Source organism: Triticum aestivum, chromosome 4A, assembly GCF_018294505.1.
Source record: "Triticum aestivum cultivar Chinese Spring chromosome 4A, IWGSC CS RefSeq v2.1, whole genome shotgun sequence".
Classification (NCBI taxonomy): Eukaryota; Viridiplantae; Streptophyta; class Magnoliopsida; order Poales; family Poaceae; genus Triticum; species Triticum aestivum.
The window spans coordinates 707192650-707216389 of NC_057803.1; the positions used below are offsets into that span (position 1 = coordinate 707192650).

General features: G+C 46.6%; 1 protein-coding gene and 1 pseudogene across 1 annotated transcript; one reads left to right on the forward strand and one right to left on the reverse strand.

Annotated features, from left to right (window-relative positions):
• Window positions 1-3345: 3345 nt before the first annotated feature.
• On the reverse strand, window positions 3346-4739 carry LOC123084350 (probable serine/threonine-protein kinase WNK5; annotated as a pseudogene).
• A 33-nt stretch (window positions 4740-4772) lies between these two features.
• On the forward strand, window positions 4773-6048 carry LOC123083268 (BTB/POZ and MATH domain-containing protein 3-like). Its single transcript, XM_044505350.1, has one exon. The coding sequence runs from the start codon at window positions 4834-4836 to the stop codon at window positions 5842-5844; it is 1011 nt and encodes a 336-aa protein (XP_044361285.1). The 5' UTR covers window positions 4773-4833; the 3' UTR covers window positions 5845-6048.
• Window positions 6049-23740: the final 17692 nt, after the last annotated feature.

Here is a 23740-nt window from a genome sequence, read left to right on the forward strand (position 1 = left end):
AGGTATGTAAATGGCAGGGAACCAACCGAGCAACCAAACACTTCCGCCAACCCCCCGGCACGCTGATGATCAACATTGATGGGTATGAGGGTCGATTTATGGAAGTTAATTTTGAGCCCTACCGAAGCCGCATAATCCTCCAAGATAAGTTTCATACGGATTGCCTGTGTAGGACAAGCTTGCATAACCAAGATCGTGTCGTCAGCATACTGCACCACCGGGAAGTCACCTGCATTTTCACGTGGAATGGGTAGCTCTAGCAATCCCTGAGCATAAGCATCATTGATCGCAGCTTGTAGCAGATCAGCAGCAAGAACAAAGATTAGTGGCGAGAGAGGGTCACCCTGTCGTACTCCACATTTGCATTTGAATTTCCGGCCAGGAACGCCATTCAAGAGGACGGATGAAACTCCCGAGCCAAAAATCAGTTTCATCCAGCCCAGCCACCTATCATCAAAGGCCATGTGCTTCTACATACTCAAGTACTCAGTTACAATCACTATTTAATGTTTCTACATACTCAAGATCTACATATGTTTTTAGCACTATGATTAATCTTTTACATGTCCAACTTCTCATAATCATCTTTCTATTTCGCAATCGTCATCATTTGAACCAACACCGTTGAGTATCACATCTCTATGAAGTAGGGGAACAACTGCTCTGACTTGTGGCGTAGATGGCGAGCTTCTTCAAGTAGAAGGCCAACAAGAATGGCACTCCCTGCATAATTTTGGTTGCTTGGTGACATCCCATAACTTAGAAGTAGATTTCTAACTCACCTACAAGTCAGGCTCGAGTTCCAAGTAATACTGCAATGTACTCATCAAGGCACCGTTCGGTTTCTCTCTACTCCGCTCAACTCCGCGGAGCTCGGTTTGAGCTGCTCCATAAAAAGCTGCAGCAGCTATCCCCGTTCCGGGAGCTGAGTCGCGGGAGTGGAGAGAAACTGAACAGGCCCTAAATTAAATATATGATCCAGTACTATTCTCCATAAATGACCTGGTACTATTCTAAATAAATGACATGGTACAATCATCCAAGCAAGTAAAACATAAATTTTAGCATATCATTATGTATGAAGACAAATTAGTCAATGCTTGGTGAGTATGGGTAGGTAGTTGCATTTTCAATACCAGCTATCATATGAATAACCTCATACCAGCAAGAGAAAGAGGAAGTGAGTGAACAACAATAGTTGGCCTTCAATAACAACCATCTCTTCCCACACAACTCCGTCCTTTTAGCCCGCCAAAAAGAAATTTTCAACTTACAAATATTTATTTTGACTAAATTTCGGCAGATGACTACAAAGGTAAGTGGATGTGTAGTAGTAGAGCCATGGTGCCTAAACATGCCATGTGATGAGATAGATGGTGCAAACATAATTTCAGCTGTGTAAAATTCAATAAAATTCTCCGGTTATCCATTAGAAGAGTTACTGGCAAGGATAATAATAGGCCTGAGCCACCAGATATTCATAAAGCATGTACTGCATTGTCTGTGCAGAAATGATTTGCCATAGATTTTCAAAGAGATTCTGTGTAGTCCTTACATTCAAATAGTCTTAAAACTAACATAAAAATGCAGTAATCCATTGGCATAAATGGTCTGCATACAATCCTCTAAAGTCTGCAATACAATATCAATTGGCAGGCCAACATTCAGAGAAGCATGTACTGAATTTAGCCAATAGAAATTCAGAGAACCATGTTCCGAATTTAGCTTGTATAAATTCAGAGAAGCATGAGTGGAGGAGCCGAGTCTACCTTTTACTCGATGTTGTCTACCTTTTTCGAGGGCCTCAACGGGGCAGCGGCGGCGATCGACTGAAGGAGTGGTAGCAGCCTGCTTCGCATCCTTGGGATTATATAGTATTTTATTGCCAACATGGCAAGAACAGATGGCCAGAGAATCAGTATTGAAGTTTTAGCTCTTACATATACATCTATATTAAGCAAGCATTCACATACACAATGGTAACCAAATGACGCACCAATATAAAAAAATGATCCCAAATATATATGAAATAAATAGATAATGACATAAATCACTTCCAAGCAATAAATATGCTCTTAGAGATTCTAGAATGAGTTCCTGGAGCTCTTTGAGGTGGATGGTAAAAAAAACTTTACTTTGCATTAAATATGTGCATGATCATAAATACAAGAGTTTCTAGTTGTAACCTGAAGGCGTCCAGCTCAATTGATTCGTTTGCCCTTGATAACCTTGATAACCGGAGTAGTTGTTAAGCACTAAAGATGACATGAACCAGCATATATATGAGCTGCTAGAAGATAGGTTCACATGTCCATTGACCAGCAGTAATGCAGTATACATGACGCATGTATCAGGGTATTACTATCCTTCCTCTTCTTGGGATCACATAAAAATGGGTCACATATGCCGATATGCGCAGTAAAGTTATAGAAAACAAATAAATTTTTTATTATCTACATCTTCTTAGTTAGATATATAAGAGAATACCATCACAAGATCTTGAGAACCTCGAGATTCAACCTGACATCATCCAAGCTCCTGATTTGGCTGTAAAAAAGTCAACAGAAATGGGCTAAACAAGAAACCGAGCAAAGCTTTAAAGTGCAACAACTACTTATGATTCATCCCTTTCTGAATAAATTAACCAACTATGCACCGTAATTATTCCGAAATTTGCCTGCTATTTTTTATATCTGATACTAAAAAATCATTTAGAAATAGAACAATAGTGATACTTTAGATTTCCAAACAGTCATAAAGGGAAGATTTTTAAACACCCGTACTATATTTATTCTATGTTCACACTGAAATGGTGGTGGTTCTTGAAATTGCTTGTCATCTGGGGGGTCACAAGACAGCGACACAGATTCATACCTTTTCAGAATTATACGTGTGCTAGAAATCTGTGCCTTCTAAATAATACGTCTGACAAGAACATAAAATTGGATGCACTTACAGGGGGTAAAATGGTTGTATTTGGACAGCAGTAGGAAAAGGCTTGCACTCTTCTGAAAAAAAAATATATGCATGTTTCTTTGCAATGGAATCTACAAGTTGTACATCCTTTCTAACTGCTCATCAACACTGCGAGGGAGCATTTTGTCAGGTAATTTATGTTTCAGATGCACCAATACTGAGGTTAAAACATCATCTAATACTTTCTGTACAATGAAGTACATTTTGCATCAAACAATCTTTCCTGCTTACAGTGCTGGAAAATGTTTAACTGAAAATAGCTACCAATTATGAGAATCTGACTAATGGTTTTGTAACCAGCACAGAGAAATTATACTACAAAGAGTAAAGTGTTAAACTAACCTCCACTCTGTGTTGTCGGTATAGCAGCTAGCTTCCACCAAGTTGACAATTAGACGGAGAAGCTCCAACCGCCTGCATCTGCCATGCAACACCACAAAAGATGGCGCCCGCTGAATCTGAGTTTGCAATTCTCGTCACACAGCAGATATCTGCCATCTGTGTGTAACAAAATCTAACACTAAAGAAAAGTAAGCCTCAAAGAACAAAGAGCTGCATTCCTCTCACCTAAATCGCTTTGCATGATACCGAGAAAATTCGCGATCTCTGCCAAGTCTGCAGAACCCCAACCATCAGCACCAGGTACAAGCAAGCATTCCTAATCCAGTGCGGTGAAAAGGGTGGACCAAGAACCTTACGTTGGATCCTACTGTTGTCCTCGTCGCCGTTGAGGCTGTCCGGAGTCCGGACCAAGAAGTGTGCGAGGATAGGTAATTAGCTAGGTGAGCGAGATTGATTGATTGGCGCAGGTATTACATTGTCGGTGTTGCCGTTGATGAAGACGTTGCTGCAAGTACGGTCGCGGTGGATGATGCAGGGGTCGTGGGTGTGGAGGTGGTCGAGGCCCTCAAGGAGCGCCCACTTCTTGAGCGCTTTGACGGAGACGTGCTTGTGGCGGTCGAAGACTCGCGGAGGCTCGCCGAGTTGCAGACCTCGATGACGAAGTTGAGCACGCCGGCGTCATGGTCGAGCCAGACCTCGTGGAAGCCTATGATGTGATCACGATGAAGGGAGGAGAAGGCGCACATCGGCATGGCGGCGGTCGACCATGGCGGGGTCCAGCGCGCGCAGGCGCACCCGGTTCCACGCCACCTCGGTGCACCCCCTGGTCGAACCAGCAGTACACCTTCTTGACGGAGCCCATCCCAGCACGGCCGCGTACCGCCCGAACCGCCCCGTCGAGTCTACCTCCTGGAACGCGTCCTCGTTGCTGTTGTTCCTCCTGCCGTCGATGGCGGGGTGGTGCTGCTGCGCTGCGCGCGGCGCGGCGGCGGAGGATTTGGGGGCATGTGAAGCGGGCGGGTGGGCGAGGGCGGAGCAGAGCAGAGCTGAGACCGCGATTTGGGAAGGCTGGGATGCGCTAATTTAGGGATGGGATTAGAGATGAGAGGTTAGCGCTAATTGGGGGTGGGATTATGTCGTTGCCAAACGAACCTTTCCTCCACTCGCTAGTGGCAGAGTTTTCGTCCGCCCAGAAAAAAAATGCTAAGCGTACTTTCGACGTGGGTTTTTGTAATCTTGACGGTTAGATCAAATTGTGTTATCTGATCGGGAGGCTGTAATTTCTCCGTGTTGTTCTGTGTAGCTTAGGCTGAGTGCACGTAGTGATAAATATGTTTGCTTGTTTAATAGCAGTAGAGATGGATTTTTTTTTAAGAAGAATGAACTGCATGGATTGAAGTAGCCATACAGGACACGCGCATGCCGTTTTAATTCGCCGTACAAACCAACGCGCGATCTGCAAACCCGTAGGTGATCTTCTCCTTCCTTGGTCAACCCCGGCCGGCCGGCCGCGTCATGTCCACGTCCGTGATCTTGTCGGCCATGCGCGGCGCCGGCCGCCAGCAGATCACCGCCTCCACCGTCCGCGCGAAGCTACAGGCATCCGGCTCCCACGTCTTGAGGATCGAGGAGTTCACGCGAGCAAGGGAGAAGCTGGCCAATGGCATCGCCATCATGTCGAGCCCGTTCGGCGCTGGCGGCCACGACTGGTTCATCCAGTGCTACCTGAACGGCGTTCCGGGAGGGGCAGGGAACCATATCTCCCTCTTCCTCCAGCACGACAGCCATGCCAAGACCGGCGATGCCACGGCGACTTACAGGATGAGCATACTCGACAAGGCCTTGAAGTCATCGTGCACTAAATTCGAACAGGAGCGCCACTTCAGGGGCGATGGATGGGGCTGGACAGAGTTCATCGGACTCCAAGATCTGGACAGGGACAAGCACCTCGTGGACGACTGTCTGTCCATCCTCTGCGACGTCACCACCGCCGACGGGCTCCGTGCTGCGGCGGAGCCGCCGTTCGACTTGCGCGGCTTGCCGCTCGCGGAAGCCATCTGGAACAGGGAGACGCCGGACGTGAAGATCCACCTCGGGGACGGAGAGACGATAGCGGCGCACCGGTGGGTGCTCGAGGCCCGGTCACCCGTCCTCAAGGCGGATCTCGCCCTCGCCTCCAACAACGCCACCGCTGACCATGTACGCCTGCTCGTGAATGACATGGACGCCGACGTGTGCAAGGCGCTGCTCCGGTTCATCTACACCGACTCGCCGGCCACCGAGCTCGAGACGGCGCCGCCAAAGAATGTGGAGCAGCTGCTCGCCGCAGCGGACAGGTTTCAGCTGGAAAAGCTGAAGCTCCTCTGCGTGGAGGCACTGTGCAAGACAATCGACGCCAACTCCGTGGCGGCCGCCCTGGCCCTTGCCGAGCGGCACGGCTGCCCGACGCTGAGGGAGGCGTGCGCGCAGTTCCTCATGAAGAACACGCCGACGCGTGAGCAACCAATTAGTACACGTGTATTTTGAATTTACCAAACTGCTAGCTACTTCCTCCGTTCCTACATATAGGTCTTTTTAGAGATTTCAATATATACTACATATGAACAACTTTATGTTTCGGCAATGCCTCAATGCACACACCAGTAGCGCCGTGTCGCATCACACTTAAACATTTTTTAGGTCATTATGGATGACTCTTCATGCTTGAATTGTTTGTTTGTTTTTCTTTTTTATGGTTTCATGCTTGTATTGTTACTCGTCATGAGTTACACAATTTGTCGGCATCACGCTTACAATCTGGTTTATACTTAACTAAAGTTTTGGCCATTGCTCACCACTGTATATATGACTTGTTGTATGTCGATACCATTTGATATGCTTGTGTTTTCTCTCGGTTGCTGGTTGTCATGCATGAGATGCTATATTCTAGGCTATACTTTAGATGTGTCTCACGGATCAGCTGAGATTTTAGAAGAACTAGTATAACGCCCGTGCGTTGTCACGGGCTCTTCAAAATTTATAATCAGTATTTTTCATTTATCATCCCCTCATATTGGGTGATTATGGGGTGCTCTAATTAGAAACATAACAATCAAATATTAGGAAATTTCACCGAACGAACAACAACGAATAATACGATATCTATCAAACGAATAAAATGAGGTCATATTTTTGGTCCGTCATGCACTTCTGTTGAAAAGTGCCTATCCCTTTTAGAATCAACCCACTGTTTGCTCGCACGCAAAAAAAATACATCTCTAAAGTGGGGAACCGATCGGTGCCAAAAAGAACTCAAACTCCTATCCAATCTCGACTTCGTGCTCTTCCACTTCCATTGATAAAGATGGGACGTCAAGGGTTTCATCATGATGACCTCGAGCAGCCGCCGACATCCCTCCCCACATCTACCCCTACCCCCTGCTGCCGCTTGCACTATCCTTGCTCCTCGAGAGAGCTAGGGACACAATGTTCTCTAGGATGGGCATGACCAGATCCACGAGGAGGCCACATTCTTCCATGGGAACCCAACCAAGCACACCACCCTCCGCAACCATCCAATCCCAGCCTAACAAAGTCAAGACCCGCCATTGATCCACAAATCAGGCTCGCCGCATCCAGGTTCACTGCAAGTCTGCGACGAGTCTGTAGTCGACATCTTGACTTTGGCTATCCCCACGGAAGAATCATCGGATCCTGCTTACTTTTACCATCACTTCGTCTCTTCCCAAGGCAGCGACACCACCCAGCCAATCACCACCACCGCTTGCGGCTTGCCTACATAAAATCATATGAGAAATCCCCACGGCGGTGCTGTAAGATCACCTTGGCGACCTCGACAGTGACCGACTGGTCTAAGATATAAGCTAGCCGCTCTTTGTAGAAACCAATAGAAGTAGGCATGTGACTCAGATTTGTTCTTTGGTGTGCATGCGTTTCTTGCTGCCCACCAGCTCTTGTCTACAACTCGCCTATATCTGTACCAGCTCTTGGTCTACAACTCGCCTATCTCCATGCTCGAGAATCTGGAGTGTAGTAGTTAAAAAAAAGACCAACTTTATACTCATTTGATAATTCAACGTGCATGGGCATGCACCGGATGGAATTCACGCTCTATGTAAAATCTGGAGTGTAATGACTGTGGTTGATGAATGAAAGTCTTATTTCCGCAAAAAAAAGAAGTTAAAGGTGAATATATTCCTCATGTGTAGAGTACAAACAGAGCATATAGTGATTGAGGTGAATACATGCCAGTACTAAAATCTTCTAATTTATTTTGATTGAATCCAAGTTGTCTCTTTTCTTTCGATTCAGCAAAGCTAGTTCGAATAAATAGGATTGTCTATATCTTAACTCCTTTGCCAATTAAGCTTCAAAATTGCAGTCTGATTCAGAAACAATCGAACGATTGTGTCGTTAACTCCAGGAGATTCTCGTTAGATCTTAGGAACGCTGCAAGCCATCATATCATATAAGAATAAGATCGACAATTGATATGGACAGATCTTACTACAATCATATTACTACTACTCGCACACTGATATGGACAGATCATACAAGATCGAAGGTACGTAAGACAAGGTCCTCTAGATTACGAAAAACTGTTTTCTTCGCCTCATGTGAGACGGACCCCGAGCTATTCTTCAATGGCGCACCGCGCGCACATATTTGGCGGCGAAGTAACTCGTTATCCTAAGGACGTCCCCGTCAAGCCCGTCGACAGCGTCACCCTTTTCCATCTCCCCGGCTGGACCTCGCCGAGTTTCCACCGTCGACGGCCTGCCGCCGCCGCATTCTGCTGCACGAAGGAAATCAACGACGGTTTAGACGTGCACGGGTGCAGCAGAGCAGATCGACCGACGGATAGGTTGACAACACGTACCGTCGCAGGCCGCGTGGCCGTGGTGGGGGGCGGCGGCGCTCGAGGTGCCCTGCGCCTCGCATTCGCAGGGCGAGACGGCGCTCGTGGCGCTGGTGCCGATCTCCTCCTCCGGACGAACGAGGAGCCAGCCGTCCAAGCTGGGCGAGGGAGCCAACGGCGGCCTGCAGCGCTGCCGGCTCGACTCCTTGCAGTAGGCGATTGCGCTCGCGACGGCCTCCTCCCTCGCCCGGGCGGTGCCGTCCTCGCCGGCGGCGACCCTCCCGTCCGGCTTTGTCGCCCGGCCCTTCCGTTTCCCGCGCCCGTCTGACCGCTCGTCCGCAGCACCGGCGCGCTGCAGATTTCTGGCGAACCTGTGCAGGCACCGCCTTAGCGCGTGGCCCTTCCGTGCGGCCGTGTCACCGCCCTCCCTCACCGGTGAGCGCGCGCTGTTCGACGAGCTGCTTCGGGCGCCGAGCAAGGAGGAGGAGGTGGAGGACCTCGACGCCGGGGAGGAGCCCGGGTCAGAGGCCACCTTAGCGTCGCCAGGGCCGAACGCCGGCGACGAGGAGCTGCCCTGCTCAACGCTCGAAGCGCCGTCCGTGGTCGCTGCCGTCGCCACGGCCGGCGCCATCGCCGCCCACACGGCGCACGGGAACATCCACGCCATGACGACCTGGAAGAAATGCATGGTGATCAGGAGCACTGGGGTTTGCTTGCAGGCCCTTGTGCACGTAGTACGTCCTTGTATATATATACACGTCGCGATTGCGATCGCGTTCGCCTCCGACTCCGGCGGTGGTTGCAGGGGGGGCACGGCGGCGTCTGCGGGCGCGTGATTTCCGAAATTCGAGATGCCACAGCGAGATTGCCAAAATCCTGTGCCTAATCTATGAAATACTCCGATGGTTCCTTCCATATACGGAGGGAGTACTAATTACTGCACGGTTTAATTACTCGATCGCTGATTTATCGGATGAGCTAGTAATGCGGACGAACCGCTGATTTATTACCATATTCGATATTTCCTGAGTTATGGCCTTACCATACCTGGATTGATTTATTACTATACGTGGATTAATTATGATTTATTACTATATGATTTATTACTATACGTGGATAGCCTTACCATACCTAGTGGTAATTTAAATTTATTACCATATTCGATATTTCCCGAGTTATGGCCTTACCATACCTGGATTGGTAGCCTTTGGGGTAATTTAAATTTATTACCATATTCGATATTTCCCGATTTTTGGCCTTACCATACCTGGATTGATAGCCTTTGGGGTAATTTAAATTTATTACCATATTCAAAATTTCCTGAGTTATGACCTTACCATACCTGGATTGATTTATTACTATACGTGGATTAATTATGATTTATTACTATATGATTTATTACTATACGTGGATAGCCTTACCATACCTGGTGGTAATTTAAATTTATTACCATATTCGATATTTCTCGAGTTATGGCCTTACCATATCTGGATTGATAGCCTTTGGGGTAATTTAAATTTATTACCATATAATTGCCATATTCAAAATTTCCTGAGTTATGACCTTACCATACCTGGATTGATAATTAATATACGTGGATTAATTATGATTGATTACCATAAATACGTTGGGTATTGCCGGTCAGACGAGAAAAGATAAAAACCGGTGGGAGGGGCTGGTGGGAGGTGGGACGAAGAAAAACCGGTTGAAAATAAACCGGTTGAAAATAAACCGGTTGAAAGTGGGGGGACTATTCAACCAATTCGTCCATTAGGAGTAGAGATATGACCTTACCATACCTGGATTGATAATTAATATACGTGGATTAATTATGATTGATTACCATAAATACGTTGGGTATTGCCGGTCAGACGAGAAAAGAGAAAAACCGGTGGGAGGGGCTGGTGGGAGGTGGGATGAAGAAAAACCGGTTGAAAATAAACCGGTTGAAAATAAACCGGTTGAAAGTGGGGGGGACTATTCAACCAATTCGTCCATTAGGAGTAGAGAAATGCAATGAGTCGGGGACCATCACCGACGTCTCTCTTCGTGGACCATTTTTTTTTATTTTACTTTTGTATGACACGCCATTGAGAACAATGGCCAAGGAACTACTTAATTACCTTTATGCATAAATCGGTATGCAGAAGACTACAAAAATAGGTTCAAGCCTTCTAATAAGGCATTGTTGTATACACAACCTCTGATTCTAGCTTGTCCAACTTTTGTAGTCAACAACAAGAAAAGGATGAGCAAAGAAACGTCAAACTTTAGATTTTATTTTGTTTGGTTTCATGGGATCGCGGTACGCGCTAATAGTTTGTGTAGCTAGGTCAATAGATTGATCAAAAAAATAATTGGACAAGAAAAAGGTTACTCAGAAAGACATTGCATAGAGGTTGCTTAATTAATTTGGATCGGAGGGAGTAGCAAAATTTGCTAGCTCATGGTGTTTTCTATTGATGCCAAATTCTCTTTCCCAAATGAAAACTGGCGTTTAAACATAAGGTATTACGCCCGGCTTTGAATTAATAAATTTTCAGGCGGCCGACTAGATACAAGGTGCCGAGAAGAACATCTTACTTGTACCACAAGTAGTTACAAACACACGTCAAGTAAAGGAAAACAGACACACCTTGACAATGTCAAAATCTTCAAACGCAAGAACGCGCCTTGACCAAGGTTGAAGCGAATACAATACCTAGATTTGGGAATCGCAAACAACTTGAAGAATATGCCTTCTTCTCTTCAAAGAAAGACGGACCTCGTCGTGGTGCATCCGTCTATCGTTGAGGAGACCCCCCTTGCCCTAGCCCGAAGTGTGCCGAACCAACAGGTGATAGAGAATTAAGCATAAGTGTCAACTCGACACCGAACCACGAACCAGATGTGCATGCCGCGATTTGTTCTCATCATGTACGTATTGCTTGGATAATGCATGCCAATGGCAAACAAGCAGTACATTTCCTGTTGAAATGAAGGTTTTGTAGTCCCTAGCTCATCACGGATACCTTCATCTACTTTAGTTCCTCTGCATAATCATCATATTTATCAATTATTTCATTTACTCATAGAAAGAACCATATGCTAATGCATTAGTTGAGGTACGTTGTCGATTTAGGGAGTCTTACTGAATTTCTGGACTTGTTTTTCCGTGAGTGAATTTTCTTGGCTTACTAATCCTGATTATTCCAGTCTGATATCCTCTCGGTGTTCAATCAGATGTGTGATGTGATACAACATATCACGACTCCCTTCATGCCCTTCTTGCATTAGGATCAATTTTCTAGACAACGTAATGGTCGACGCGCTGGTCATGCTTGTATTGTTGTTCCTTGTGAGTTACACCATTCAGTGGCATCACGCTCACCCTGTGCTTTACTTCGAGGTTCTAGCCACTGCTCACCACTATATATACCTTGTTATATCTAAACCATTTTATATCCGTCCTTATTATGTTGGTTGCCATGCCATGAGGTGCTACATATTCCACAATGAGCTTTTTTTGTGCCTCGCTGACAAGCTGAGATTTTAAAAGAAACTGAAAGGAGGTGTGGACCATCCTGTCCCTCGTTGTCGTAGTGTTGCAGATTTCACAAGATTTCGATTGTCAACCACGCAGCTGCAAACCAGAGCAGCATGACTAGATTGGCCAATTTTACATGAGTTCAATGGCCACAACCAGCGTAAGCCGTGCGGCACCAATGCCCGATGCTGTGAGGCGTGCATGTAAGCTGGCTGTTGCATGAGCGCTTGCTGTTGTTGTCTACCTGGGACCATAGTTTCTTATGTTAGTACAAGACCATGTCATGTTGTGTGTTTGGCCCGTGTGTAGGGTGCTCTATGTGCTTCAAGCGAGAGTTGTGTTGGCCTTTGGCCATGTATCTATATTGGGTTATGTTTCTGCTATCATTAGATGGCAAAGTACTGTTGTGTGCTGTGTCTATCTGCACTGCTTCTTGGAAGACAGTCCTCAAGGTGCTCCCTGTTTTATATGTTAGAACAACCGATTAACTTCCTCAGTTGGAACGTGAGGGGTATCAACTGCCCGGATTGACGATCTACGGTGAATGACACGATTGCCTCCTCATCATGCCATATTGTGTGCCTGCAAGAGACTAAGCTCGACAATGTTGACCAGTTCAGATCATCTTTTCTGGGCGGGCATCACGCAAAGAGCAGCTTGTGGAACTAGGGGTGGTATCTTGATGCTCTGGGATAATCTCCTTGTGGATGTTTCTTGCATCAACTTCACGACGTATTGCCTCTCCGCCATGGTCCGGGTGCGAGGGACCAACATGCTTTTCAAAATCACGACCGTCTATGGCCCAACAGACTACTCTTGCAAAGACGCTTTCTTTGTTGAGCTGTTGGCTGAGAAGCCACCGAGCGGGATGGCCTGGCTTGCCACCGGTGATTTTAACCAAATCTACCGGGCGCGAGATAAAAATAAGAGAAATGTCAACTGAAGCAGGATCAACTGTTTCGGGGCAACACTCCGGAGCTATGAGCTCAAAGAAATCCACCTCCAGAACCGACATTTCACTTGGAACAATGAGAGGACGAAGCCAACCTTGTGCAAGCTAGACTCCTTTTTTCGCAACGCCGAATGGGACACAACCTTCAACACCCATGTACTTAATGCGCTTTCATCCTCCCTCTCTGATCATTGTCCGCTTCTGCTTGCCGATGACAAGGGGCCAAGAAGACCTCGGGTCTTTAGGTTTGAAAACTTTTGGGCAACCATGCTCTGGTTTAACGAGGTGGTCCAAAAGGCGTGAATGAGAGGATTGGCCACACCGAGCCATACCAAGTGCTTTACCACACTCTCAAAAAGATAGCACTCCGACTCTCCGAATGGAGTAGGGGCCTTTTCTCGAAGGCTAAAATTCACTACCAGGCCTGGTGGTCCTTTGCCTTGACATCGCTCAGGAGAATAGGCTCCTCTATGCCGAGGAACTTGACATCCAGGCTAGGCTCGAGAGAAGGGTCATCGCTGTGCTCGAAAGATCGTGCAAGAAGCAATGTGCAAGAATTTCCAATCTTAAAGAAGGGGACGCAAATACCAAATTCTTCAACCGCCGAGTTAATGCAAGGAGGAGGAAAAACCAAAAAATCATATTCATAGAATCAAGAATGAGCATGGGTGGGTGAGGGAGTCCTAGATTCGGGGGTCCTCAGGTGTCCGGCCTAGGAGTATGGGCCGGGTTGCATGGGCCGTACAGGATCAAGCTGAAGAGTATCTACCGTGTTCATATGGGACTTCTCAATACGTGGACCGCAAGAATAGAGTCTGGAGGTTTCCTTCCCTGATAAAACAACCTTGTACAAACCCTAGACCCCTTCCAGTGTGTATATAAACTGGAGGGGGTAGTCTGTGGAGGGTAACTTTTCATCATCACCGGAATCTTCATAGGCTAGACATCTAGGGTTAGCCATTACGATCTCGAGGTAGATCAACTCTTGTAATCTTCATACTCGTCGAATATAATCAAGCAGGAGTAGGGTTTTACCTCCATTAAGAGGGTCCAAACCTGGGTAAACATTGTGTCCCCTGGCTCCCTATTACCATCGATCTCTAGACGCACAGCTTGGGCCCCTCTACCCGAGATCTGCCGGTTTTGACACCGACATTGGTGCTTTCACTTGAGAGCTCTGTTGTGCTGTCTGCAAAAAAGTGATCTATGGCTCGCCTAGTCATCAATGACAATATCACTTCTGGAGGGTGCCTGGTTTCGGGGCAGACCCTCCGGTTCGGCGGTTTCACCATGAGGGCCCGCACGGCCATCGACCCTACAACTCCTCCCGTGACCACCCGACAATGTCCTCGCATTGGCCCTAAGTACTCTGAAAGATTGGATCCGGCAGATGTTTCGTCCTTAAACGAACTACTAGACCGCATCGCTGCCCTGGGGATCTCAACGGACTATGATCAGATCGGTCTCAAGCCCGACCAGAGGAAAATTAACCACCCATCGATCACCCACCTCGTGGCGGTCGTCGAGAACCGGCCACGTACACTTCCCTTCCTATATTGAGGACCAAGTATGTTCGAGTCCCCGAATCCCCTGAGCTGGATACTTCCCCTTCCGATGGGACTTTACTCCCACCAAACTCTGATTCAAGCGTAGGATTGTCGGAGCCTTTGCGCTTAGCCGGACCCGAACCGGTAACTTCGGAAGCCATATCGGCTCCAAACACAGTCGTGGGACAGGATCCAAAATTTAATCCACCCACCCACCACAATCTGTATTCTCCAAGCAACTCAGGTCCCCCAGATATATACGACCTGATGTATGTGCGGCAGGAGCCCCAGGAAACAGTCCACCACTTTTGGGACAAATTCCTGCTTGTTAAAAACAGGATCAAGGACTGCTCGAACGATGACGTGGTATCGGTCTTCCACCGTAATTGCACGGACGAAGGGATATTGAACGCCCTCGACTATCGCCACATACAGATATTCACGGAATTATCGCATGTAGTACAAAAGTACTATGCAATGGAAAGCATATGGAGGGCCTAAAAAACCCAACTGGAGCCCGCCACCCCGACACAGTGCGCGGCCTGGGCTAAAAGAATATACCCCGGCGGGTCACCCAACTACCGGACTATGGACAGTAAGAACAAGCCTTTCGCGGGACACAAGTCCGTTCTTGACAAACTATTGGACAAACCCTGCCTGATCCATACCACTCCGCACACAGTCCCAACCCATAGTCTCCGGGCATGCCGGGTACTCAGACAAGTAGAAAAAAGTGGAGAGACCATCCTCACCACAACTCCAGAGGGATGCCCACCGGAGAAGGACAACTTCAACGTCCTAACAGTCTTCAAGACTTTCTCTTCTAACAACCGGCGCAAACGGGCGCTCCGAGACCTCGCTGAAGTCCATCAAGTTACCGCACTGAGCCCATGGAACGATACGGCGATAACCTTTACGGCCGAAGAAGAACCAAAGGCTCAGTCAGTCCGAGCACCTGCCGCCTTGGTACTAAACCCCATTGTTGATGGTTTCTGGCTTACTAAAGTGCTCACAGATGGCGCTAGAGGACTTAACCTCATTTATGAGGACACGCTCGACAAGATGCAGATGGATAGGTCACGCATCGAGTAAAGCAACACCACCTTTTGAGGTATTATCCCTAGTCAAGAGACACACTGCTCGGGAAAAATCAAACTGGATGTGGTGTTCGGCATGCCTGAGAACATAGGTCCGAAGAGTTGCTTTTTCATGTGGTCCCCTTCAACAGTGGGTATCACGCTATCCTCGGTCGGGATGCTTTCTCATGCTTTCAAGCTATATCTCATTATGGGTACATGAAGCTCAAAATGCCCGGCCCTAATGGAATTATCACAATCTCAAGCAACCCAGACAAAGCCCTTCGTGCCGAAAACAAAACCGCATCATTGGCCCTTGAAGCACTATCCGAGGCCCTAGCGGCAGAAGAATTAACCACCTTACGATCTATGGTGGATAGGGACGATGTGATCCTCGATAAGAGATCCAAGTCCATCTCTTTCAAGCCGGCCAAAGAAATAGTAAAATTCCAAGTGCACCCGACGGACCCTAATAAAACAGCATCTATCGGAGCACAGCTGGATCCGGCTGTGTACGCCGCCCTACGCGCATTCCTACGCGAGGATTGGGATATTTTTGCCTGGCATCCTTCAGACATGCCCGGCATCCCACGAAGACTGGCCGAACACAGTCTTAATATAATCAAGGGATTTAAACCCGTGAAGCAGACACTACGGCGATTCTCCGAACCCAAGCGCCAGGCCATGGGAGAAGAGCTAGCCAAGTTATTAGAGGCTGGATTTATTAGGGAAATCAAACATCCGGATTGGTTAGCCAACCTGGTCATGGTACCTAAAAAGGACAAATTGTGGCGCCTATGTGTCGACTTCAAGGACCTCAACAAGGCTTGCCCTAAAGATCCCTTCCTATTTCCCCGCATCGACCAAATCATCGACGCAACTGCAGGACACGATTCTTTGTGTTCCCTCGATGCCTATTCAGGATACCATCAGATTAAAATGAAGGAATCGGACGAGGCTGCAACCGCGTTCATCACCCCTTACGGTCCCTTCTGATTCAATACTATGCCCTTCAGACTCAAAAACGTCGGGGCTACCTACCAGCACATGATTCAAACATGCCTGGAAAAGCAAATAGGCAAAACAGTCGAAGCATACGTGGACGATGTGGTCATCAAAACAAAACACGTCGAGTCACTCGTGGACGATCTCCGCCTCACCTTCGACAATCTTCGAACATACGACATCCGGCTTAATCCAGAAAAATGTCTCTTCGGAGTTCCAGCCAGAAAGTTGTTGTGGTTCATTGTTTCCCATAGAGGAATCGAGGCAAACCCAGCCAAAATCCGAGCTCTGTCGCAATTGGCCATACCAACAGACCTAAAGCAGGTCCAGAAATTAGCTAGATGTGTTGCGGCTTTAAGCCGATTTCTCTCCAAATTAGGAGAAAAAGCATTGACATTATACAAGCTACTGTGCCGCACTGACAACTTCAAATGGACGGACGTAGCCACAGCCGGATTGGAAGAAATCAAGGCCCTTCTCGCAAGCAACCCAATCTTGGCCGCACCCGGTGTTGGAGAGCCTATGTTAATATACATTTCAGTAACTAACCAAGTAGTCAGTGTCATCCTGCTCGTTGAGCGAGGGGAGGAGGGACATAAATTCCCCACCCAAAAACCAGTTTACTATGTATCGGAGGTCCTTACACCTTGAAAATCCCGATACCCGCACTATCAGAAGATAGCCTACACAGTCTTCATGGCATCCCGCAAACTTCGACACTACTTTCAAGAGTGTTCCATCACAGTCACTACAAAAAAATACACTTCCATGATGATACGTGTTTGTTACAGTAGGTCGCGTTTTCTATCATGCATGTACATCCATGACGATTTTATGACAGAATCAAGATAGTCATACATGTGTTGTCGTAAAAGTGTTCCATGACATTACCAAAATGATCATCACGGAAGTGTCCACTTCCATGACGATAAATCGCGCGTCACAGAAGTGCTTTCATCAAGGGTGACCGACACGTGGCATCCATAGTAACGGAACACCGTTAAGCTATCGGGTCGGGTTTTGGATCCGATAACCCGTTAACAGCCCCGACCAATGGGGATTTTCCACGTGTAAAATCATCATTGGCTGGAGGAAACACGTGTCGGCTCATCGTTCGGACAGATGTCATCCACTCATTGGACATAAGGCGCCTATGATACGTCGACACATGGTACGGCCCAATAGAGGCCCATTCTTGTGAAAAGGCCAGCCCGTTTGACTTGGTCAAAAGGTGGCGGGTCGGCCCATGGAAAGCCTATTAACGGCCTGTTCGCATATAGCCCATTTACAGCCCGCTAACCCAAGGCCCGTTACGCCCTATCCAAATTAGGCCCAGTAGCGTCATCTGGGCCATCCAATATGATTCCAGCCCGTTTTCACTTCTGGCCCATGTATGGCCAGTGACGTCTTTCGGCCCATATGAGGCCCTACGTAACTCTTGGCCTATTAATAGCTCGTGGTGAAACTGGCCCGTAATGAACAGTATATCACTTTACACCCATTAACGGCCCGTGGTGAAACTGGCCCGTAATGAACAGTGTATCACTTTATACCCATTAACGGCCCGTTATTCCGTTGGGCCGTTTCCAGCCCATGTTATCTTTCGCCCTTCTCAGAGCCCATTTATCCTTGGGCTCATTTCCAGCATTCAATTACTTACGGCCCGTTACTATCATTTTCTGCTTGTGGGCCAAATTCAGCCCGTGGTTACAGTCGGCCCGTTTGTGGTCCGTTAATACGTTGGGCCGTTTTCATAGCGTCATCAAATACGGCCTATTAACGATGGCCCGTTATGGTTGGCCCATGAACGGACGATTCCAACTCTAGCCCGTTTACGGCCATAATGCGGCATGTTATTGGCCCATGTTTGGCCAATTGATTATATGGCCCGTATAAGGCCAATTGATGATACGGCCCGTAGAAGGCCCATTGTTTCTACGGCCCGTAGAAGGCCCACTATTTCTACGGCCCATAGAAGGCCCACTGTTTCTATGGCCCGTAGAAGGCCCACTGTTACTACGGCCCGTAGGAGGCCCAGTGTCACTACAGTAAATATTAGCCCATGGTTATTGTGGCCTAGTTTTAAAAAATAGGTTGTCGCAGCCACTAGCAAACCGCGGAAAAAGAACTGCACTGACTACAAGCAAACAAATAAACAAGACAACAAGGAAATAAATAAGCAAGCAACTTATGCTAGGCTATCACGGCTATTACACATATTACATCCACTGGGCATCAAAGTTCGCCACCAGTGCAAATATAGGGAACAAAGCAGCATATAAACGCCGCAGCAAAACAAGTCCAGAACTGAAACCACTTCAGAAGAGTTCAAGAAACAATATCCTGGGTACCCATAATGCTGGCAAGATGCTTAGCAAGCTTATTAACTTTCTTTTGTTTGGCGCTTAAATCCTCTAGCGCTTGCTGTTGCACAAGAAAGTACGCATTTGAATTCTGCAGGGACTTCCTCAGTCCTTCGGCTTCTTGTCGTAGCACAGCTGACTGATGCCTTTCAGCTTGTAGCTGAGACTGAAGAAGCTGAAGTGATTCAGGCAGCGAGTTTGAAGAGTTTGTGCCAGCGGTACTGGCCAGTAACTCGAACACTACATCAATGCAGGACTGTGGGGTTTTCTCACTGTCTACAAGATCGTTTTTATCACCTTTCTTGGAGACCAACAGGGTTGTCTCACTATCTTAAACCTTATCTGCATTACTTTGTCTACCATTGCATAGTGGGGTGCTCTTCTCCAATATTCTGTTTGCATACTACAAGAGAAACAAGCAGACACATCACAGGTTTAGCTTGTAGTATACGAAACTCATTTTGGTAAACCGGCTCAGTAGTAAGGTGGACAGGATAACAGCATGAAACAAACATATATCTATGTACTATGGTCACTGTATTGTCCATATCATTCTAGTTTATGTTCCCTAATCAAAGATAGAGACACAGTTCAACTCATATATTTTTAAGACACAGCAGCATAGACAGAATATAAGTGTGAGAAACCACACAGCATTGGCAGCACTTGTAATGTGCATCACATGAGAACATAACTGTTTATACAACTTAAACTGAAATCAACATAGAGCAAGAAGTTAGAACAGCAATCCAGTTAAAGAAATAGGTTTAAAACATACCTGTTGCGCCATTAGAGTTTCAATTGGATCCTTCAAATTCGAAAGTAGTTGGTATGAGTAAATACAGTGATGCAACAGCAAAGGAGTATGGACCATAGCTACGGAATCTGACCTAAGAACAGTTGCTCTTCTGCTTTAAACGTGGAGTTTGGGTTAGCTGTGGTGGTCTTCATGCTTTGGGCACTGCAGTAGCTTTACAAACTGCTCGTGTGGGGGTACTCTATGGTGGACATGGTGCTTTGTCAACTAGAAGTGGGTTACTATCCGCTGGGGTTGCGGTTAGATGGGTTGTAGCTGGTTCTCTGTCCAACGGTGTAAGTGTGCAATCTGGAAGAGTCTCGATTATGTGTGGTGGGGCTAGTTTGTGGGCCAGTACAACCATGGTTCTATTTGCATCGACGGGTAGCACTGTCTTTTGTGAAGAATGGGTTTTTGCTCCCTTAGATACCGCCATCACCCCCTCCAATTCAAATGGCTGATAAACAAGAAAAGAAATTGAACGTACAAACATTGTATGATAGACAGATGTGGTAATTCACATATATGTTGTCTAACCAAACAGGACAGCATGACACAATTTCACATATATGATGCCTAACTAAACAGAATAGCATGACACAGTTTCAGATATATGATGGATAACTTAACAGGATATAATGGCATAATTCAACATATGATGAGTACCTAAACAGGATGACATGAAAAAACTATATGATGTCTTTCTAAAATAGGTTGGGATGAAATAATTCACATACATGTTGTCTAAGTATACAGGATGGCATGATATAATTGACATAATTGATTCATATACTAAGCAGCTGGCACTCGCATGTATGATCTCTAAACTAAGCAGGTAGAATTCAATATTGTGCATATGATGTCTAAACTAAGCAATGCAAGACACCATATGCATCATATGAGAAATATAAACATTGCAACTTAGAGCATACACCTCAGGTGGGATATAGAGCATACACCTCAGCCGGCAACAGGGAAGATGATCTGAGGCGGCGAAAGAAAGTCTGCAGGGGGGATCTCTGCTACAGTGAACGCTTTTGTCGATGGTGCACCTCAGGTGGGGTGGATGATGGCACGACAGGAGCAGGACATAACACACCGAGTTTTCTTTGACGCCTATCTGAAAATGAAGTAAATCTGTAAGGGCTCCTTAGAATTGGAGGATTCTATAAACGCAGGGACAGGAAAAACACAGGAATAGGATAGGAATGCACATGCAAAACAAAGCATTTGGAAACCTAGGATTTCAGTCAACCTGGGTGTTTGGCTCACATGAATTGGAAGAACACAGGAATGGAGAAACATGGTCAAATTAAAGTCAAACCACGTGAAAATGAAAAAATAAGAATCTTATTATGCCAGCAATGCAATTAGTTATGTTCTTCATGCATATTAATTTGAAAAGGACGTCCAAGTGAATAAATTTCTTACGTTTTTTCTTCGAAAGAGACACCGAAGAAAAAAATCCTCTAGTTTGTCATTGCTCCACTCCTTCTAATAGATTTGCACGAATAGTAGTTCCATAGCAAAGGATCCCTGAGGGATCAACATGAATGCAGAGTAACAAAGTGATCCGACGAGTGTACAACCTCTTTGGCATAGCCTTGTGGACCTCAGCATCATTGGGTTGGACGTGGAGGATGGTGATGATGCTGGTGTGACTGTCGGAGGCCGGGAAGAAGATTCGAGGCCTCTGGAAACGGCGCCGAGGGTACTGCTCCGTTGTGATGGACGGTTCCGTTGTTGGAGCAGCTCCTCTAAGGTGTACGGCGACGAGGCTGAAGCAGGACAAGACAGACAACGTTAATCTAAAGTGGGACCCTAATATCATTTGCAATAGATGATGTAAAATACATCACCAAAAAGTGCTAGATGTAAAACGCATCAGCCGCGCCACGGCCGCTCCGACAGATGCTGTAAGTACTGTTCACTCTGAACTTAACTGAAGAAAATGAACTTTACAGTCGAAACTGAATTTTACTGTTGAAACTGATTGAACTAGTAACAAAGCATTGCAATAGATGTTTAGGGCGTTCGAGCACTAGTAGCAGAGAAGCAGTGATCTAAATCAGCAGACGCTCGAGCAGGGAACGCACTAGCGGAGAGCAAGTCGCGCAGTAGCACCGCGAGCGAGTGCTAAAGCAGCAACTCCTGTAGCTGCCGGAGGTCGTGCAGTAGCAGCAGTAGCAGCGCAAGCGAGAGCAAGAGGAGAGAAGCAGCATGAACGAAAGCAAGAGCAGTGCAGCAGCACGACCGATAGCAAGAATAGAGTCGCAGTGCGAGCGAGAGCCGGAACAGCTGCAGGTAGTGCCATTGTGGAAGTCGCCGCCGAGGAAGCAACGACATGGGGGAGAGACGCCGTGGATGATGTGGCCGACGACGGCGCCGTCGATGGAGACCTGCCATGTCTGCTCGATATCGAGCACCGACAGCCCCGTGAGATCGAATAAAAGATAAAATGTAGCGGTGAGTGCAGAACCTCCTTGGTGGCACCGAGTTGGCCTCGACTTCATCGGAGGAATTGGTGAGGGTGTTGCGGTTTAGGTGGGGCAGGTCAAGACGGCGCTGTGGGGATTGAGGTGGCGCGATAGACGAGGCGAACATCGGGGCAGCTCCTTGGAGGTGGAGGATGGGGCTGCTGATCCGGCGGGACGACGAGATCGACAACGGATCCTCATCCGGTGCGGTGGATGAGGGACGGCGAGCTGTTGCGGTGGACGACATAGTCGGGGAAGAGTCTCCGGCTGGGCGGCGGCCGGGAGGCCGACGGAGGAGCATGGGGTTTCACGGGTTTTGGCGGCCTTGGTGTACGAATGGGGGCGAAGGGGGAGGGGGCAGCCAAGCTTAGGGGCGCGCTTGTCCGAAATGTACGGTAAGTTACCAGCGTACCCCCACCGGTTTTGACACCGCGACGTGGAGCTTCATTTCCGGCTGAGGGGTAGAAGGGGGGTTTCGCATGTCTGGGCTGCGGGACCAATTTCGGATGAGCAGGAAGTTCTCACGCGTGTCCAAATTTCGGGATAACAAGGCGCGGCGCGGGTTGAAGAGGTGGGAGTTTCAAAGCAGGTGAGACAAAAGATACTCGAGCTTGAAAATTTCGGGATAACAAGGTGTGGATTCCTTGTTCGACAGAACAAACTTAACGTGTAAAAAAACAATTCATACAAGACACAAGAGAGTCATTTCCCCTTTTACTATATTGCTATAGATGCCATTGAAAAAACTATAAGAAAAATGTAAAAAAAATCAGGAGAACAAGATTACCCTACACAATACCAAATCGATTCGCACTTCCCTCAACAACAACAAAAAACAAATCAATTCCCACCAAAGAAAGAGTAATGTCCCTTTTTATATGATTACAAATGCCAGGATCGCGAATTTCAATTTCTGAATCCACGTTATGTTGAATTCCAATATATCGTTAGGTGACCTTGCGGTTTATAATTGATGTAGTCGTACATTTTGATCTTCCATCATATATGAACATTTTACTCCACCAAGTGAACATATATATTGTCGTCTACCTTATGTACTAAATTTGAATCAATTTTCCTTATTTGAATACGATTGTTGTCAAGTTATACAATAATTTAAATATTATCTTGATAACAAAAAACATGCATATAGCAGTAATCATATTTCACTATGATCTACATGTACCATGTGCTCTCCAATTCAAATATTTGTATCCATTTTATGTTGAATTCAAATCATAGTACATTATTGGTCTAGGTAGCGAGATGTTCGGGATAATCTAAACCCTGTTTTCATATGTATAAATTTTGGCTGAATTGGGACAAGTTTTGGTATAAGCTTCTTGCAAAACCGGAGATTCTCTCAACAAGCCTCGTGGTTCCGGAAGGGAACATGTCACCTTTGTGTGCGAAACGATATACGTTGCCTCCCCCCTGATTTTCTTTACAGAGGCAACATAGAACTATATGAGTGGCCTATTAAATTTTGGAATTATTTCGGGTTTATTTGGCCTTTTTATACATTAATTGAGTTTTTGGACTTTTAGTATGCATAATCTAAATATGAATTGCATGCACATGCTCCGGTGCACCAAAGTGGGTTGAAAAACCACATGTGTGTCCTTGGTTGAATTTCTAGGTCCCATGGAAGAAATGAGAATGAAATTCAAACATCTGGGCGTCATGACTCGGCCGAGAACATCGAGAAACTTAGATTTTAAATTCATGTAAATCCAAAACTCGCGTGGAAATCATGAAACTTGGCATGGTGTCATGTCATGGCACTAACATGTTGTGGTAAAAAATTGGGCCGATTTGGAAG

Excerpts from the sequence above, each read along its gene's own strand:
- LOC123083268 (XM_044505350.1), top strand. The coding sequence starts at position 4,834 with ATGTCCACGTCCGTGATCTTGTCGGCCATGCGCGGCGCCGGCCGCCAG.